Consider the following 19,036-nt stretch of genomic DNA (forward strand, 5'->3'; position numbering starts at 1 on the left):
GTTGGATCTGTGCGATATCTAGGGAGACTATGTACTTTGTTCGGAGATTTTTTGGGGGTGAATTAGAGAGGCTATGGAGGCTATAGGGGAGCTTTGATCAGTCTCGTCGAGTAGTTCTCCGGGCTATGTAGCCTGTGAATAACATGTTTTAGAAGAGTAGTCAAGCTCGGGGGACAAGAAGTGGTGAATTGTCCGTCGAGTTCGAATAGAACTCGAATGTAGCTTTTATCTACTCATTCGGAAATACTATCGACCGAATATTCTGTTGGGCTAAGCTTCAATGTTAAGGCTTCGTCGGTGCGGGCTTAGTCTTTCGTCAAGCTCCGTAACCGTCACCATCCGGCCTGGGCTTATGGATCTTCAGACCTGGTAGAGCTTAACTGTTACACGAGTTGTAAAAAGATCGGTGGCTTAGGCCGTGATCGTGATTCTGAGTGGTGCAAATTGTCATCTCGACTACTAGCGATCTTCAGGCTCTACACTTAGCTGGTCATGTATTGTGCACTTGATACTAAAATTTGCTAATAAAGTAATATCATGAGCCAATCTGCAAAGTTTACATTGCATCTTTCAGCGCGAAATGATTTCTGTAGACACTTCGCGACCCAGTTAGGCGTTTCTTTACTCGTGTTGAACAAGGAGTCCTACTCTTGCTCGTCGAAGAATGGCGTAGAAGTCGAACTAAGGTAGAACCCTAGTAATACAACTACCTATCAACCGAACTATTGGCTTGGAAAACTCCCGAAACAGTATAAAAGACATAGCTCCTCCGAATACGAACATAGCACGGCACGGCAAGTCCGTTCGGGTAGCAACCGGAGTATTTCATGCACCACCAACAGCAAGTCTACTTACTAAAACGATCCATTGGGTTATGTAAACCAATTCTTCGTCCTTGATAACACGCCAATATACCTGTCAATTCACGGTGGCAACTCTAGAATACACTAAGAACATCGCTCTCTCGGCCCTTCAACCCTGATGAACCCCACAAAAAACCACGCTGCAATATACCTGGGCCGCGAGCCAACGCGGACTAAACTGCAAACAATCCCAGAAATCAGGTAATCTATACGCCTCTAACTAAATAGCGATCTACTCCCCCAGTCTAGCAAAGGGCCGACCCCATATAAACGCGGGACTACTAGTATCGCCGGTTTAGAAATGGAAATTGAGAAGAAAAAACAACCAATTCTACCTGCGTACGTGCTTACAATCATCCCATGTCAAGAGTTCAACTACATACTTACCAATAACGCAATTCAGAGCTCCGAACAACGGACGATAAAAAAACTGGCAGTATGCCAAGATATGAATGAACGCCAGGGATACCATTGATTGGTAAATGAACGTAGCTGAGACGGTTTCGCTTGTCATTGGCTTATGTGCTTACAGCCGGTACATGTCACATAGCAATGATGTAACTGAGACAGTGCTTATTTTGGGTGTACTGTGTACTGTGCTTATAGGCTTAACATGCTATTACTGTATCCAATTGTAATAATAAAGAAACCGCAGACGATCAAACGCACATCGCAATTGGCAAAAGCTTTTCTTTCGCTTCCCTGCAATCCTTGGTCTGACGCTGTTTTGGTTGCAGATCATGAACATGCGATTTGCAGCTATTCGAAAAGAGAAAGTCGAGCCTAGTAATATATTATTAGCTCCGAGTGCTTGGACTCGTACAGAAACCAAGCGTACGGAGTTGAAACGGACTAAACGCGATGATCTTGGCAATGTTTGATCGGAGGTATTATTAATTTTTACATGATGTACAGTAGAGTATTTGTAGCTAGGGTATCCCGACCGCTACGTGGTGTCAGGTTTTTGAGCACGATAAGGCATTGTTTGCAGGCTGCATTGCCCAGCAAAAGGCAACTAGTGTTTCTAGTTGTTTCACAAACATCCAGAAACTTACGAAGGGAAAAATAGGTTAATTTATCCAAGGTCGATCGCAAATGGTTTTGCTACATTTCCTGCGGATTCGTTTCCAATCAGTAATTTTAGCTTTCATATATTCTAGAAAGTGTTACCGTAGAACTTCCGGGTTTACGTACTGTGCGGGTTAGTGTATGCGAGTGAGCCGCTTGACTAACTGACTCGATACCCGAACAGCATACATGGGAGGCCCTTCAGAGCTTCATGAGCCGCAGTCCTTGGCGGTGCTTTCCCATCTGGCGTTCCTCCATGTAGATACAAAATGTAATAGGCCGTTCTTCAGATGATCAGAGCGTTTGTAAGCTTGGGTTCCGGCGTTATTCATCTATTACTCACTATGCTTGGGAGACAGCTAAGCTTGCGACGACAAGACCTTGGAGTTGGTATATAAAGATTCACCCTTGTGGCACTCGAATTGATCTCTATCAAAGTGTGTTGTCCAGCTCTCACTGTCGATCGCTACTTCCTTTTCTGACTCCTACGGCAAAAATGGCGGCACTAAACTTCAGAGCGCTGTATGCGTTGTTCGTCTCACTTTCGCTTCTTAGTGTATTGGCATCCGCAGATCCTCTCCATGCGTTGATGGCACGTGGCCGACCGGCCATGAACGCTGCGATTAAGAAATCCGCAACCTGTACCAAGGACAAGCTGCGCATTCGTCGAGAATGGTACGTCGTCTACTTCACATCTCCCCCTTTTTCGCAATACTGACTCGATACCAAGGGGTGACTTGTCCGCTGGAGCCAAACTCCGCTACATTTCTGCTGTAAAATGCCTCATGAAGAAGCCATCCAAGCTGGATCCTGTCGACTACCCTGGCGCCAAATCCCGCTATGACGACTTCATCGTTGTCCACATGAAGCAGACGCCATTCATCCACGGCACTGGAAACTTCCTCACCTGGCACCGCTACTATATGGCTACGTTTGAAGAGACGCTGAGAAACGAGTGCCACTACAATGGCACACAGCCATACTGGAACTGGCCAAAATGGTCCCAAAGCCTGGAGACAAGCCCACTTTTCGATGGCAGCCCGACAAGTCTTGGTGGCCAGGGATACAAGACGAAAGTAAACGGCACGGCTCAGAGACCTGCTGGTGAAGGCGGCGGTTGTATCGCTAGTGGACCGTTCAAGGGCTTGCAAATGAACCTTGGGTAAGTTGTGCCTCTTACTATAGCAACCCCAACTAACACATCTTACCCAGACCTCGTGGACTCGCAACTAACTTGCCTGACCGACCGAACCCTCGTGCGGATGGCTTCGGATACAACCCTCGCTGCGTGAGACGTGATATTTCCAGCTATCTCACACGACGTGATGGCACGATGGAAAAGGTTGTTGGTCTCATCTTGAACAACACAGATATTGGATCGTTCCAGACCCACATGCAGGGAAATCCAAGCGTTCACAGTATGGGCCATTACAGCGTCGGTGTAGATCCGGGAAGCGATATTTACGCTTCACCTGGTGGTACGTTCAGTATTTTCCCTGCTGCCACTCAATCATTTACTAATAAACCCTGTGTTGCAGATGTTTATTTCTGGTTCCATCATGGCATGATTGATTTGGTGTATGCGGTTTGGCAAGCGCTTGATTTTCCGAATCGGCAGCAGGTTATTTCGGGAGGTACGCTATTCTGGAACGGAACAGACAGTAGACGGGCGACTTTGAATGACACCATCGATATGGACATACTCAGGACCGACAAGCCACTACAGATCAAGGACCTAGTCAGTACAGTCGACGGGCCGTTTTGCTACCTCTACGAGTAAAGTAGGCGCATGTTTAATTTCAAAATTTAGACTTTTCATGCATTGAACAAGATATTTTGTAAAGCCTAATAATCAATCACGTCAGCCCAACATGGCAAAGACTCGAAGAAAATATATGCCATATAATTTGGTCCTCAGATTAGCTCTCCTGCTGTCCTCAGAAAGAACCTCACTGTCCCCCATTGTTCAGTCTCTCGACCTCTTAACAGGCAACAAACGGGCTCCTCAACTCGACTTTGGCTTTGATGCCCCACAGGGACATCATCACTGGACCTTTCTTCATCCGTCTGCACAACGGGCTCTTGGCAAGAAAAAAGAACAACCCACCTACAGGAGCACCGCCTCGCAAACCAGCGAGCCCCAGCGACAAAGACCACGCTTCCCCACTTGCGATGCCTCGAAGGCAAAGGCGCTCGGATTGAAAACTACAATTAAATTGTCATAAGCGAACAACGTCCTCCAAGCTTTTAAGGCAAGGCAGCACGGCGCTTCAACTCTTTTACTTTGTCCTCAGTGCGCGGTGGGAAAGGCTGAGGCTGCGGCTTGTCGTGAAGGTGAACCCAGTAGCTTTGCGAAACCACCTGTGGCCCATCGCGGTGCAATGATGTGGCAGGTGGTATGGCTTCATCTAGTATGATGGCGCACCCCCTCCGCTTTCCGTTCTTGACTGTCATGCAGTGAGACACCAGGGGGGATTAGTCCCCAGCGTCGCCTTGTGACGAAGGTTTGTCGTTCATTGGGGTCTGACTTGTGTTAGCTAGAGCGTAATTGTAGTTTTTTCGCTGAAACTGTTCGATAGCGCCAAGGAAACAAGCAAGTCTGGAAGAAATACTGGCGTGGGGTTACTTACTCGCAGCTCGGGTTGTGGGTGGTGAGAGAAGCCGACTATGGAACGCGCCAAAAGTTGAGCAGGCGCGCAATCACGGGACCGCGCTAATAGCACGCTAGTGACGTAAGCTGCATGTCAATAAGCCTGTTATCAACATCAGATGTAAACCTACCCAAATGGGAAGCCAGATCTTGGCGAAGTGTAGCCCCATAAAAGCGGTATTGCCGACCTCTCCAGACAAGCACCTTCCCCTCAAACCTTGGGCTTCTCTCTCTTCTCGCTATCCATCGCAAGGATCATGTCTTCAGGTTCCACCAACTGGTGCTGAAGCTTGCACTAGGAATCTACAACAAGCACATGTGATTGAGCCGAGAAGATCGAATAAATATCGATACCACTTATTCAAAACTTGTGCATCCAACATCATGGTCGCTTCCTACTCTCCATGTCGCCAGGCCACCTAAATTGGATGCCAGAACAATACTCAACCCACTCCACTTGCTTTCATCGACAGCTCCTGCGTGCTCCAGTGCAGAGATCTGTTATTATGAGCGGAGACAACACATTTACTTCGAATAAATTTCGTATGTGCGATTGTGACTTGGTATAGACCAGGTGTAGAGTAATACAGAAATATGCTAGGGAACTGTAAACAAGGCCCACGACCTTTTCCAGGCCGTTTTCACACCATCAACTCCTTCATCTAACACTGTACAATGCTGTCCAATCGTACTTATCCCCAATCTCGACGCACCCATCGACCTGTAATCTCCGACGTTTCCAGACGCTTCGACTTTTCTGCCCACTGAACTTCAGATGTGAATTCTTCCCCTAGAATCGGTCTCTTTGCCTGGCCCTGTAGACGGTGAAACCGACGTATGCACCAGTCAGTGCCATACCAAACAGCACAAATTTTACAAAAGTCCATGTCCAGCTTCCCTCGCTAGGTCTTTCGCGGCTCATGGACGAAGCGGTCTTACCACCGGTGCTTCCTGTCGATGGCATCGCACCAGGGCTCTTCTTGTAGAGGTTTGTTGACCTGACCCAAGCAATGTCGTGGTTGTCGGAGAGCTCACCAGTCTCGGCAGAGAAACCCAAGTATGCAACAGGCGGGACCTTGAAGTTAGGGATTTCAAAGCACATGGTCCATTCGTCTTCGGCCTTGTATTGGATCTCGAGGCGGAGGAACTGCTCCTGAAAGTACGTGAGGCGGGCTTTGGTTGCGATCTGCGCGTTGCGAATGCCGCGGGCCTAATTCACTTATTAGAGTGCATATATTCCAAACATTTGGGCGTTCGCACCGAGCATCCGGCAAGCTCATTGGCCTTGCCGTCGTTGTCCTTGTCATACGCAGTGTTTCCATCGCCGCTCATGGCCATGATGTAGGGGAATACGGTGCCTGGGCGGTTGTTCTTGTAGGTATCGAAGAAGATACCGAGACCCTCGAATTTGTCGGTATGGCCAAAGACGTTTCCTGGCTGTGCGCGCTGCTTGGTGAGCCACATGGCAAAGCCGTCGCCATAGAGGTTTCCTTGTCCGTGAATCTTGAACTCAAACATGACCTGCTCGTGTGAGTGTCTATCTTAGCAGTGCTATCTTTTTTGCACGAACCTCCCAATTTGTGGCTGTAAGAGGGACTCTCGAGAAGATCCAGCCATCGCGTGAGGGTTTGTCCGAAGCAAGTCGAATGTATTTATCAGTCCGAATAATGGTGTCTCCGCCAAAGTCCCACCAACGGCTTTGCATATCCGAGTCAAGATATGGCTATAGCTAGTGTCAGAGCAAAGTCTAGTTTTCTGCCTCGAGCAGTAACTACGGTACGAAGAGGCGACTTACGGGCTCGAGGGTGTGTGTTCGCAGCTATGTTCCAATTAGCGACAGCGGCCCCTCAACTCATCGTGTAGCAACAACGCACCGAGATGGCTTTGATATCAGGATCTTCGGTCAATCCTCCAGACCGCGCCCATGCGCCCGTCAAGCTCCCCGCCATCAAACACAAGCTTGTCCATGGTTTTGCGAGCAACATGGTTGCACGACGTTCCCTCTTACTGCCTGAGACGGGCGATCCCCAAGATACCAAGCGACAATTGACGCGCAGAAAGAATGGAAGATGACTTTTGTCTTGGAATTGAAAAGGAATAAAGCCTCGGGAGATTGAAGCTGTGCAAGGAAGATGGCAGCACGGGTTGGCGACTCGGACGTGCTGGAGTTCTCAAAGCTGGGACTTGGGGTTTGGAAAGGCCACTCTATCACCTCCGCGTGCAATGCAGGGGTCTTGGGTTGCGGAACCACGCTAGCGAGCAGCGCCGCTCTTGACGTCGACAACTTTTCCACGCGGGAGCCACTGCCCAACGACTCACACACCTTACTTTCTGATACCCTAATTCCACCAAAAAACACATACAAAATTCACAATGAATTCATTAGGCCCCAGCGATCCCAAGACGGCCGTCATGCGCCAGGTGCAGCAAGAGGCCGCCATGCAGAATGCACGCATGCTTGTCGAGGTACGCCTATACATTTTGAATTCGTCTTGAAAAATTACATGTGCTAATGAACCCACAGAAACTCAACGAGCACTGTTTTGAACGCTGCGTCCCCAAGCCCGGTACATCCCTCTCCAAAGGCGAAGAAAACTGCTTCACTGCATGCATGGAAAAGTACATGAGCGCATGGAACACTGTTAGCAAGCAATACGTCGCGAGGATACAGCGTGAAAGCGCCCAGGGCGGCGCGGTGCAGAACTTTTAAAGTCTGCAGAGAGGATACAAGAAAAAGGCTTGAGAGGAACGATGCCATGGCAAGATACACGGAATAGACGAGACTGACAGTCTCGCTTTTCCGGGCGCATGGGTAACATGAGAAATGCCATCTGTACGAGTAGGGCGACGTATCGATATGAAAATGTACTATACAATGTACGACTAGCAACACGAGCTGTGTATGAAGATAAGACATGTGGTTGAATACCAAACTCCGACTTTCAATTATTGCTTGCCAAACGACTTCTGTCTCTGTGCATATTCCTTAACAATGAGACCACAGTTGACCTCTTGGCATAACTTCTTGCGCCTGTCGGGGCTCAGCTTTGTTGCAAACTCCAAGCCGCTTGCCCTCTCCACCGCCTCAACGGGCACTTCAAAGTCCGACAGGGGCTTGCTGTTGGAGATGACTGCATTGGGCAGCACAAACGCTCCCAGTGCGACTTTGCCGCCCAGCTTGCCGTCTTCGGCAAAAATGACTTTGTAGAAATGGGTAGGGACGGCAACGTTGGGTGGTGAGCCAATGACTTCGTAGGAGACACGCCATTTGCCGTCCTCGTCGCGCTTGGGGAGGTACAAGGGACCGGTTACGATGCGTACAGAGGGATAGTTCTGTGTGAGTCTACGGCAGAAGTCTTCGAAGTGGGCCCAGTAATCGCGGTTGAAGCCATTGCCTACCTGCGGGCACATGTTGCTCAGCGCGAAGGTGTCATCCATGGCTTCTTGGCTCCATTTTGCGTCTGCTGCGGGGACTTGATGGCCTCGGTCATAGCCGCTGCGGAGGTAGTCCTTGAGCTTTGCGCGGAACATCTCAGGGATTGAGACATCCTCAACAAAGACGCTGTGCTTTCGATCCGCATTGTTGTTTGCTAGCGACTCTGGGGTTATGTGCTCCGCTACCCATGCTGGGTTTCGCGTCCGTCGGTCGTACGACGATGTGAGAGAGGCGGCAGGACGGAGGTCATTGACCGGACCGGGGAAGCCATATTGGAAGAGACCGTTGGGGTCTACAACCGCTCTGCGAGCAGCGGCAGCAGCGGCAGGGGCGTGAACTGCGAGGCCCGTTGGGGCTGAGGGAATTGGGCCTGCTCGTGTGGATCCAGTCACAGTTGTGGTTGTGGTTGTCGTGACAGCTGGCGCGTGCGGAAAATTGTCTCTCCTGGTAGAGTACAGCGCTGCTGTTACTGCAGCTCCGGCAGCAGCACCGCCTGCGCCGATCAAGGCGAATGTCAGTTTCGACATGGTTGCAGTTTAGTCCTCGGAGATGTGGGCCGCAAGGAGTAGAAGTGGACGTGGAGGCCTCTTGTAGGCGACAAGGCACCCGCACAGTCCAGCGTCCTGTCTGGCGCGTGAAGAGTGTCTCAAACGCGTATATTTGTCCCCGTATGGTTCGCTGCTGGCTGCTTTTTACATGGTGGTGGTCATCTGCGTTTTCTCAAAGCAGACTTTGGCGCTTACCGCATACGCACTAGCGTCAACAACTTGAAGCCTGCCAGCACTCTCAATATGACTAAAAATCATCCCAGCCATTCTCAGTTCGCAGAGTTCTCAATCATTTTTCTTTTTCCTTGGTTGCTTTCTTCCTGTATGGTCATAGCATTATAGATCGAGTGCACGTTCTCACGCTGTGCGACTAAACCCCACCAGGATGCCTTCGTGGATATCGCGGGCCTCCGAGTCCCACCATGCACAGCTTGTGGCGACTGCTGCCGTCTCGGGCCTTGTAGTTGGAAGTGCTATTCTTGGTTATCAAAAGGCTCGACGCATGACGAGAGTAGCAGACTTGAAAGCGTCTATTCCAGATCTCAGTGAAGACCATCGTCCGTCAAGAGCAAGTACAACAATTGCGCCGGCTAACTTTTGCCATGACGGCCTCGTTCTTGGAGATCCATAATCTTTCTGACGCTTTACAGCTGACTGAATATGGCGCGGCTTCACATGTATTTGCTCCAAGTAAAGAAGATGAGCGCAGCATGGCACTCGCCGCGCGAGCGAGAAAAGGCGACTATGACGACGGTAAGACGTCACTGTCTTTGAAAACACGACTACATTGAGTTCTCACGGAACCTTTAGATCTTATCCTCGAGCAATTGGCGAGAAATCGGGTCTTTCTTACAGATGAAGGACTCGCGAAGCTACGGGGCGCTTTCGTAGTCGTAGTCGGTTGTGGTGGAGTAGGATCGCATGCAACAGCAGCTCTTGCAAGATCAGGATGCTCTAAGATCCGTCTCATAGATTTTGACCAAGTTACTTTGTCTTCGCTGAACCGACATGCAGTAGCAACTCTGGCAGATGTTGGAACACCCAAAGTGCACTGTCTCCGTAAGCGGCTCGAACAAATCACACCATGGACCCACTTCGAATGCCGAAACGAGCTGTTCAGTGAGCAGACTGCAGTTGCTCAATTGGCGCCTCTAAATGGCCAGCAACCAGATTTTGTAATAGACGCCATCGACAACATCGACAGCAAAGTTGCCCTCTTGGCCTACTGCTACATGAACAACATCAAGGTCATCTCCTCTATGGGTGCAGGTTGCAAGTCCGATCCTACCAGAATCTTCATTGGCGACATTTCAGCAAGCACAGATGACCCTCTCTCAAAGTCTACGAGACGAAAGCTGCGGTTGAAAGGCGTAAAAGACGGGATACCGGTCGTTTATTCGACCGAGAGGCCAGGACCTGGAAAGGCTGAGCTTCAACCGCTCTCGGAAGAAGAATTCGCAAAAGGCAACGTGGGGGAATTGGGTGTTCTCGCAGACTTCCGGGTACGGATATTGCCTGTTTTAGGCACCATGCCAGCAATCTTTGGCCTGGCTGTTGCCAACCATGTCATTCTCTCCATTTCTGGTTACCCACATGAATATCTTCCATCAAAATCTCGAGACAAAATGTACGATGGTATTCTAGGCGCTCTCCAAGGTGCCGAAGAACGCTTAGCTCGCACAGTGTTCAGTGAAGATCCCCTCGGTCTCAAGATTCCCATCACACAAGACGATGTTGGCTATTTGGTTGAAGAAGTGTATAATGGGAAAAGCATAATCAGCGGCTTGTCCACACGCTTGATATTGTCAAGATGGAGGAAGCCAACTGAAAGCTTTGTTGACCAAAGCACTCCAGGACAAAAGAACAGTCATCTCAAGATGGGAGATTTGGTTCTCATGACCAAGGAAGAGGCAAGCAAGCACGAGAAGGAGATATTGAAGGGAGAAAAAAGCCTCGAAGATTTATATAGCGCTGAAACGATTGAACGCGTCAATAAGAGAATGGCTGAGGAAGAGCGATTCGAGCGCTTCCGGTAAGTTTAGAGCCCCAATTAAGAGAAACTCTCTACTACACATGTATGTACAGTATCTTGATGAACAAAATATCAACTCAATATTCCATTTTTATCCCAACAAAAAGATCGATATGAGACAGAGACATGCTTATACCCCGGACGACCGCCGGCAGTTTGCGGATGCGAGACAAGCCTTCGTGCGCTTCAATCTACACCGTTCAGCACACAATGCTCAACGGATTTCTCTCTATCCCCACATTGTAACTCTAATATTGCTGAATAAAGTTTCCACGCCAGCTACCTACATCAGTCGATCTTCCCGACGAATCCGGCCTTGGGCCGGTGTCTACCGGCCATTTTGTTAGCGCGAGACACACAGCCAATGAGAGGGAGTATAGTTCCGCTCCGCGTGGTAGTGACATAGTGGGTAACTTCTTTTCTTCATAACGTGTGGCTCGGTGGCTGCTACCACTATAAGGTAGCCGCTGTTGATTAGTATATCGCCTGTAATCGAGCCAATGACGCACGCCCTGCTACCGAGGCTGGTCAACGGCCCGATCAGCTGCAAGAGACAGGTAAATTTGTGGGACAGCTCCGAAGTCAACATGTTAAGTTTCCGTGGAGGCTGTTCCGGATAGATAAAAATCTATAGACACGTCATGATGGGCCATCGGCAGAGGTCATGGCCAGGGCTCTACATATGTACATATATGTGAGGGGTTTCCCACCCTTCTAGCAACACCCATTTTCAAGCCTACGACAATCAATCTATTACTAACATATCTAAACACACACCAAGTATTACATTCACATCAGCGGCGCAATGGCTACAGACACCCAATTTGAGGGATGGCTTGGAAAAGACGAGGAGAGCGTCAAGGGAAAGATGGAATGGGGCCAATTCGATCCCAAGAAGTGGACTGAGGACGATGTCGACATTGAAATCTCCCACTGCGGTATCTGCGGTTCAGACTTGCACACGCTAAGCTCTGGCTGGTCACCTTGCCCATACCGTATGCATATCCAATTGCTATCTATTATCCTGCATGCTAACTTACCGCAGCTTGCGTTGTCGGTCATGAGATCATTGGCAAAGCCGTCAAGGTTGGTAAGAATGTCAAGCACATCAAGGAGGGCGACCGTGTCGGTGTTGGAGCTCAAGCACGCTCCTGCTTGAAGCCAGATTGCCCTGAATGCTCAAATGGCATTGAGAACCACTGCTCACGCGAAGGCATCAGTACCTATGGTTCTATTTACCCCGGTGACGAGGGCAAGTCTTACGGAGGATACGCAACGCACAACCGTACCAATGGACACTTTGTGTTCAAAATTCCTGAAGGCCTGGATAGTGCCGATGCCGCTCCCATGCTGTGCGGAGGAATTGTAAGTTACAACTCCGATTCACCACGAATATGAAGCACATGCTAACTATACCACAACCAGACCGTCTACTCTCCATTGCGAAGATTCGGCTGTGGCCCTGGAAAAACCGTAGGAATCGTCGGAGTCGGAGGTCTTGGCCACTTCGGCGTTATCTTCGCAAAAGCCATGGGCGCGGACAAAGTCGTAGGAATCAGCCGCAAAGCTGAGAAGCGCGACGACGTACTCAAGCTGGGTGCCGACAGCTACATCGCAACCGACGAAGACAAAGACTGGGCCAAGCACAACGCCGGCACATTGGACCTCATCATTTCCACCGTCTCGAGCGCAAAGATGCCGCTGGATGGATACGTCGGACTCCTTAGGACTCACGGTACCCTCGTCCAGGTCGGTGCCCCTGATAAGGGCGAGTTGCCTCCTATCAACGCTTTTACGCTTCTTATGAAGGGAGTTAGTATCGCCGGTAGTGCTGTTGGTGCACCGTGGGAGATTAAGGAGATGTTGGAGTTGGCGGCTGAGAAGAAGATTAAGCCGTGGGTGCAGAAGAGGCCTATGAGCGACGCTAACAATGCGATTATTGATATGGAGGCTGGAAAGGCGAGGTATAGATATGTTCTTGAGAACTAGAGGGCTGGCTAGATGGAGTGTCGCGGTTTCTTATAGAGGTAGACCCCGATCTAGAACCAATGGCTGGATACAAGCAAGGAATGTTCATGAAACGAAATGTGTATTCTACGTCAGATTATCAACTTCTTGTCATTGATGAATGCATATAACTTGCAAGTAAGTTCAGGTTAGAGAAGTCATGGCATTTACCGCTTTTAGTATCACAAGAGAGTGCAGGAGTAACGGCGCTCATATGATAAGCACCTCATCCACAGCAGATAATAAACACAGCAATCCTAGGGTCGCTGAAGCGCAAGCTGGAGGTCCAGGACTTCCAGTATTAAAAAATTGGAATACAAACAAAACCAACCCAACATGAAACATACGCACTCTTCTCATTGTATCACGCTAGACGAAAATTACACCAAGTACAAAAGCCTAGGCTAAAACTTCATAGCCTTGAATCATGTGCTATTCAGTCTTACTGCCATTATTCCTTGGCGGACCAATACTTGCCAACCAAATCCGCTCCACCATTCTTATCTATCATTACATTTCCAAGCCCACAAGCACAACAGCTTGGCTTTTCATCAGTCTACGCTGCGAGTTTGATGATGGGACGACATTTCCAGCGATCGTTATGCAACTATGTATGAGATCACAAGGCGAGTCTCCTAGCCATTTGATGCCATAAATACGTGATTCTGTCTGATGATCGAGAATTGTCGTTTTGACTTCACCTTCTCTGCATGCATTTATCGGTTTAAGTGGCTTTGCGTACTGTTTTTGGATATCTTGATGGCCTGCAAGGCGTCGTGGTCAGTGTTGAGTTTCTTTCTTTAGACTACGTTCAAGGGCTGTCGAATGTACAATGGGATATTTAAGGAATTAGTCGACAAATACCATGACAAATCCAATTCCTAAATCAATTGACTACAAGGTGCTGGTAGCGCATTAAGTACTATTGCTTGAAAGTATGGCTTATTTTTTGTCAAAGCCAAGTGAGAACGCTAGGATGAAATCTTAGAAGAAACAATGATACAGGGGTTGTTCTTAGCAGTTTAAAAACCGGCATACACCGATTTTTTGCGGTATTCTAGAGGGTAGTAAGAAACTCGTAACCAGCACTGGTGTTGATGGATAAATCTCATCAACACGGTGTATTGGGCAATGCGTACCCACTGATTATATCTACTGTGCAAACCCGTAATTCTGCACAAGATGCAGAGTAGCTTTGTTTCCAAGCCCCCTTAATTCCTCGACATGAGTAATCCATCTCTGCTCGTACTCCAACTTTAGTCGCTCGTGAGACGAAAAAGCAGGCGACATCAATCTACAGATCTCGCTCACTAGAGACACAAAATATCATGACTACAGCCAGTAGGCGGTACTAAGAAGTTTCGCAGCTTTAGCTGCAATCACCCATCTCTGTTACTACAGAGGTTGCTACCAAAACTAGGCTGGGTTATTCTCGAAATCTATCCAGTCAACCTCGATGAAGTTGATCGCACCAATGGGTTTTAGTATCTTCATGCTTCAATCAATATAGCTACGATTTCAAATTTTGATCAAACCTAACGTTGACTGGTCTTCAATAGCAATGGTGCCAATGCTATGACATGGCCATAAAGCGTGAACCTAGCTACGAATTATCTAATTAACTGATAGATAATTAGATACATAGTGACACCACAAATTGAATAGTCATTACCGGCGTGCTATACTAGTTGTATCATAGCTTTTTAAATGTTCAGAATATCACATATTCCGGGCATACACTTGATACAGGAATTGCCCTTGTTCTGCTGAATCACCGATGATGTTTGACCCAATCATCTCGACGAAGACACAACTGTCCTACCGAACCCTCATCTTCCTTCTGGGGAAGCCTCTAACTAAAACATAAGCCCCTCCGTTATAAAGGAGTGAATAGTAGCACAGGACCCCAGTACGAGATTAGCTTCTTATGTCCAAATCTGAACATGCTCCTCTACTGATACTTCTACCTTACCCCACATAGCAATCTATCGCGCGGGATGTGCCGGCATCTCATCCATCAATTTAAACCCCGAGCAAATCGCGCACGGTCCACACAACACCAAGCCATGTAATCCTCATTTCGCCGGCTTGGTAGCCACGCAAGACGGTCGAAAACCAAGATTTGAGAACAAGAGTTTGTAAGATGCCGTCCCAAGACTCTTACAAACCGTTCTACGAAGCTTTATTTCCGCATTCTGAAACGCGTGCCGCTCTTTTAAACTCTCGACAAGTCGGACATCAGCCCGCGATATCAACCGTCTTACCCTGTACCCAAGACATACAGAGAGAGAGCCCTTCTAGACCATGTCCAAAAGCCCCGGCAACTAAAAAGACTCTTACCAGCAGAAACCAAGAACCAATAACTGGTGTAAGATCAAAGCACCGCCCACCCAAAAAAATAGTATCACATGAGGCCCCCCAAACCATGACATAACCGAGCAACCATTCATGTACAAACTGACTCTTATTTCCCACCAAAACCCACACCCCTCCTCAACTCGATTCTCAAAACCCCCCCCCTCTCTCCCTCTCTTTCTTTCTTTCTCTCTCAAACAAAACAAAAACAATGTCGTCAACCACCCAAACAATCACCGTCCCCCACCTCGGCGGCATAACCGCCTCCTACCGCATCTCCCCCTCCTTCTCCGCCACCACCAAACCCACTCTCGTCCTCGTAAACTCCTTCCTCACCACCTCAGCCCTCTTCGACTCCTTCCTCGCCAACGATGCACTCACTTCGCGGATGAATCTGCTGGCGATTGAGCTGCTGGGGCATGGCGGGACGAGAGCGCATGAGGCGGAGCACTGGACGTATTGGGATACTGCGGTGATGAATTTGCAGGTTATGGAGGGATTGGGGGTGAAGAGGGCAGTGGTGATGGGGACGAGTCAGGGGGGTTGGGTTACGGTTAGGATGGCGCTTTTGGGGGGGAAGAGGGTGAGTTTTTTTTCTCTTCTTCTTCTTCTTCTTCTTTTGGACATTCTCCTAAGATATATCTGGGTGGGGGGAAGGGTGGGACGTAGGGGAAGTGTGATGTGAAGAAAGAAGAAATCGTTTACCCCCCCCCCCCCCCCCCCCCAAAAAAAGGAAGTAGTAGCTGACACACTGGAAATCTGCAACATAAAGATCCAAGGTATAATTCCCCTCGGAACATCTCTCGACTTTGAATCCGAACGCAGTCGCCAACTTGGCTGCTGGCAGGCTTTGGATGCCCTCGCCAACCTCATCACGGGCGACTTCGGCACAAAGAACAATCAGCCCACGCCTGACTTCGTGCCTACTAAGGAATTCGCCGAGTTTCTCATAGCGCAGGGCTTTGGCCAGGATTGCTCCGCGGAGACGAAGAAATTCTGGACGCAGCAGCTTCAGAAGAATTATACGGGTGATGAAGGTAGGAAGAGGATTAGGATGGCGGCGATTAATCTGAGGGATAGAGATGGATTGCATTTGAGGGCTGAGGATGTCCTTTGTCCAGTCCTATGGCTGCATGTGAGTAGTTTTTTTGGCGTTTCTTTGTTTTTGTCTTTCATCTGTTTACAAAAGCTGGAATATGCTTGCTTCACCGGAGCTCTCTTCGAAGCATTTGAGTTGGCAATGTCCCAAACGTGATATATGTTGCTGACGTTTATACAACTCACAGGGAACAAACGACGTGGTATACACGGTTGCAAATGCTCAAGAGGAAATCAAGCTCTTCAAAAACTCGCCCGATGCACGGCTCGAACTAATTGAAGGCGGCGAGCACTTTTTGAATTCCTCAAACCCAAATGAGGTCATGGAGCATACAATTGCTTTTATGGAAAAGTATGCCAAGTAGTGTGTGTATCTCGCTTGACCCTTTTTGTTTGTTTTGAAAAAATATAACCCTAGAATACGTAAAGATCAGTTTTGTGCGCTTTGATACACCAAAAATGCTCTATTTCCTTTTCTTTTTCTTTTTTTGAAAAAAGAAGAACATTCCACGTCAGGCCATGTAGTGCACATTCCTAATAAAACACCCCGAACTCACGCAACATCATCACAACAACTACCTACATCTTGAGATACGTCACGATAACCAGCCACCCAACGCCGACGCCCCTCCCGCGGCAAAAGCAAAAAAAGAAAATAACCTGCACCCTCTGCCGGTCGCCAGCACAGCCCCAGCTGCCAGACCCGACACCCTCCCCCAAGCTCCACCGACGACCACACCACCCCTTCAACTGTGGAGCTTAGCTAAAACCTTCAATTATCTTAGGTGTGCGGGGAAACATCATGCGAGCCAAGATCCACACTGGGGCAATACGCCGTTGTCCTTCCGCTCTGCTTCCCCATCCCCGTGGGCCACACCCACCTCCAAGCCCCAACCAAGCCTTACTAAACAAGGGAACCTTTTCGAGGAGGCCGGGGGGAGTCGCAGATCGAACCGCTCGGGGAGCGCGGCAGATGTGAAAAAAAGAAAAAAAAGATAATGACAAAAGGGAAAAAGCAAGGATGAGGTTTAGTTGTTGAGTAGAGTACTTTACGGAGCAAGTGGCTGTGAAGGGTGGGAGGGGGACGCTTGGATATGGATTGTATGACTACTTTTGTGGGGTTTTAGCGGCCCGCCATGGCGGACGGGAAGCACGTCGTGGACCGATGTTGCTCCGCGCGCGTAGGTAGGTTTTGGAGTTTTGGGAAGACGATTACGTCTGTCTTACTAGAAAAATGAAAATAAAAGAGTTGAGATGGGAAAAGAAAATAGGTAGAGTGCCGGAGTGGGATATTAATACATTTGGGCGATTTTCTCTTGCCTGTTTTCAGTTGTACGTGCAGGTAGACTTTTGGGGGCGGAACGACTTTTGTGGTTCCTCAAGTGGACTTGTAGAGCGCCATTGTGTTGCTTTTTCAGCATGTACATCTGTTTTGGGGTGTTCATTGTGTTTTCTTTTGTGTGTGTGTGTGACTTGTCGGTGAGGCCGTGGATACCGGGTATTGAGTATCGTTCATCGTTTCCTAATTTATGTAACACGAAGAAAAAAAGCGATAGCGATGCATCTATATATTAATATCAGACATTGTATAACATGTGTTCCGGGGACTGGGGTTTAAAACTTACCAGACAATAGCATGATTGTTACCCTACGAGTTTGTCTATACACCTACTTAATCATTACCCTTCCCCGCATTCCGACTCGTAGACTAAAGGAAAAAAAATTAATGTAACAATCCAATAATCGCTTCGTATCATGCACAGATGCATGCAAACCCCTGGCCCCCGTGGAGGGCACTTAGCGTGCATATGTTTGCCTTTTCTCAAGCAAAAGCAGGGCGATTGGACAAGAGAGCTTGCAGGAACGTATGGATCTAGCTTTTTGGCGCACCTGATTGCTGCACAGTCGGGATGGAACTTGTTTCGAGGCTAGCGTATAGGGCTATCTCGATCGGAAGCAATGATGCGGTGAACGAATCCTACGGCGGGCGCCTTAGGCGAGGAAAGAAGAAGAGAAAGCAAATAACATACCGTAATGAGAATATCAACTGACGATGATTAGTATAACGAAGCACTCAAGACGCAAATAGGAAACTAAAGGAAATAACGTAACCACCACATCCCCACAACAATGCTTTCCGATATGTGTCGTGCTCATGGCGGAAAGAGAAGAATAAAAATGCACAAAGCTGTTGTTGCATTCTGGCAACATAGCACACCACTTTGTGCCCTGCATCATCGGAACCTGCAGCGGACAGCGGACAATTGTCGAGGCAATGTTTTCTGGGATCGCCTAGGTGCATATTGTAATGACTATTCTGTGACGACAAAGGCGCGGGATAGACGACTCGTGTAACTACACCGGAATAGTTGTTTGAAAAGACCGTTTGTTATCATGCACACGCTCATACCCCCTGTCGAAACTCAGCCATGGTTGAAGATCATAGCCGAAATCCCGTCCGCCTCGCCTCGCAATGGAAGGGAGACGCCGTGCCCAGGGTCTCAATGCACGTGCACTTGTCGATACCGAAGGGCTTGTTTGCAGAAGGCCTAGACAAACGAAAAGATATTAGCAAGGGCAAGGGGAACAAAGATTAGCGAGACTACAGGAATCAAGACCGGAAGACAATTGATGACGATCAAACGTGTAATGGAGAAGCTAAGTTGGAAAGTGTTTGGCGTTTTGATCTGGAGGGTCTTTCGTATAGATGTGAGCGTTGATTGGCTCGTCTGGCCAATATGTGTGAACCGTTCATTTGGTGCTAATTTACTTTTTTTGTGCATCTGGATTTTCCAACATGTGCCGCGAGAATTTGCTTTGCATTGCCACCCTAAGGAGCGGGACAAGTAGTTCGAAAATAAGGAAGCAGGGATGCAGAAGTCGGGCCTCCTCTTGAGGCGCATCTGCGTCTTCTTCTGTAACGGGTTGGAGAGAATTGGCCCGGGATTTGGCCGGTCCCTAAAGAAATACATACACCCC

The 19,036-nt window shown here is 48.5% G+C and overlaps 8 protein-coding genes across 8 annotated transcripts; 6 read left to right on the forward strand and 2 right to left on the reverse strand.

Annotated features, from left to right (window-relative positions):
- Window positions 1-2,427: 2,427 nt before the first annotated feature.
- Window positions 2,428-3,711, forward strand: COCCADRAFT_83302 (uncharacterized protein; the record flags this gene model as incomplete). The annotated part of the gene is made up of 4 exons (XM_007709170.1): window positions 2,428-2,606; window positions 2,662-3,093; window positions 3,144-3,409; window positions 3,470-3,711. The coding sequence occupies 4 exons, from the start codon at window positions 2,428-2,430 to the stop codon at window positions 3,709-3,711; spliced, it is 1,119 nt and encodes a 372-aa protein (XP_007707360.1).
- A 1,660-nt stretch (window positions 3,712-5,371) lies between these two features.
- On the reverse strand, window positions 5,372-6,566 carry COCCADRAFT_83124 (uncharacterized protein; the record flags this gene model as incomplete). The annotated part of the gene is made up of 5 exons (XM_007709171.1): window positions 5,372-5,791; window positions 5,842-6,102; window positions 6,152-6,304; window positions 6,377-6,400; window positions 6,456-6,566. The coding sequence occupies 5 exons, from the start codon at window positions 6,564-6,566 to the stop codon at window positions 5,372-5,374; spliced, it is 969 nt and encodes a 322-aa protein (XP_007707361.1).
- Window positions 6,567-6,954: 388 nt separating this feature from the next.
- COCCADRAFT_83123 (uncharacterized protein) lies at window positions 6,955-7,291 on the forward strand (the record flags this gene model as incomplete). Its single annotated transcript, XM_007709172.1, has 2 exons — window positions 6,955-7,047; window positions 7,106-7,291. The coding sequence occupies 2 exons, from the start codon at window positions 6,955-6,957 to the stop codon at window positions 7,289-7,291; spliced, it is 279 nt and encodes a 92-aa protein (XP_007707362.1).
- A 236-nt stretch (window positions 7,292-7,527) lies between these two features.
- Window positions 7,528-8,544, reverse strand: COCCADRAFT_83213 (uncharacterized protein; the record flags this gene model as incomplete). The annotated part of the gene is made up of 1 exon (XM_007709173.1): window positions 7,528-8,544. One exon carries the CDS (start codon window positions 8,542-8,544, stop codon window positions 7,528-7,530), a length of 1,017 nt encoding a protein of 338 aa, XP_007707363.1.
- A 135-nt stretch (window positions 8,545-8,679) lies between these two features.
- Window positions 8,680-8,907, forward strand: COCCADRAFT_83288 (uncharacterized protein; the record flags this gene model as incomplete). Its single annotated transcript, XM_007709174.1, has 1 exon — window positions 8,680-8,907. A coding segment is annotated over one exon (228 nt), but the record flags the coding sequence as incomplete, so codon positions are not given.
- A 43-nt stretch (window positions 8,908-8,950) lies between these two features.
- Window positions 8,951-10,601, forward strand: COCCADRAFT_32524 (uncharacterized protein; the record flags this gene model as incomplete). Its single annotated transcript, XM_007709131.1, has 3 exons — window positions 8,951-9,133; window positions 9,216-9,318; window positions 9,376-10,601. 3 exons carry the CDS (start codon window positions 8,951-8,953, stop codon window positions 10,599-10,601), a joined length of 1,512 nt encoding a protein of 503 aa, XP_007707321.1.
- An 801-nt stretch (window positions 10,602-11,402) lies between these two features.
- COCCADRAFT_83099 (uncharacterized protein) lies at window positions 11,403-12,586 on the forward strand (the record flags this gene model as incomplete). The annotated part of the gene is made up of 3 exons (XM_007709175.1): window positions 11,403-11,592; window positions 11,643-11,962; window positions 12,023-12,586. 3 exons carry the CDS (start codon window positions 11,403-11,405, stop codon window positions 12,584-12,586), a joined length of 1,074 nt encoding a protein of 357 aa, XP_007707365.1.
- A 2,584-nt stretch (window positions 12,587-15,170) lies between these two features.
- Window positions 15,171-16,422, forward strand: COCCADRAFT_22190 (uncharacterized protein; the record flags this gene model as incomplete). Its single annotated transcript, XM_007709105.1, has 3 exons — window positions 15,171-15,542; window positions 15,732-16,094; window positions 16,246-16,422. 3 exons carry the CDS (start codon window positions 15,171-15,173, stop codon window positions 16,420-16,422), a joined length of 912 nt encoding a protein of 303 aa, XP_007707295.1.
- Between the last annotated feature and the right edge of the window lie 2,614 nt (window positions 16,423-19,036).

Source organism: Bipolaris zeicola (assembly GCF_000523435.1).
Source record: "Bipolaris zeicola 26-R-13 unplaced genomic scaffold scaffold_6, whole genome shotgun sequence".
NCBI lineage: Eukaryota > Fungi > Ascomycota > Dothideomycetes > Pleosporales > Pleosporaceae > Bipolaris > Bipolaris zeicola.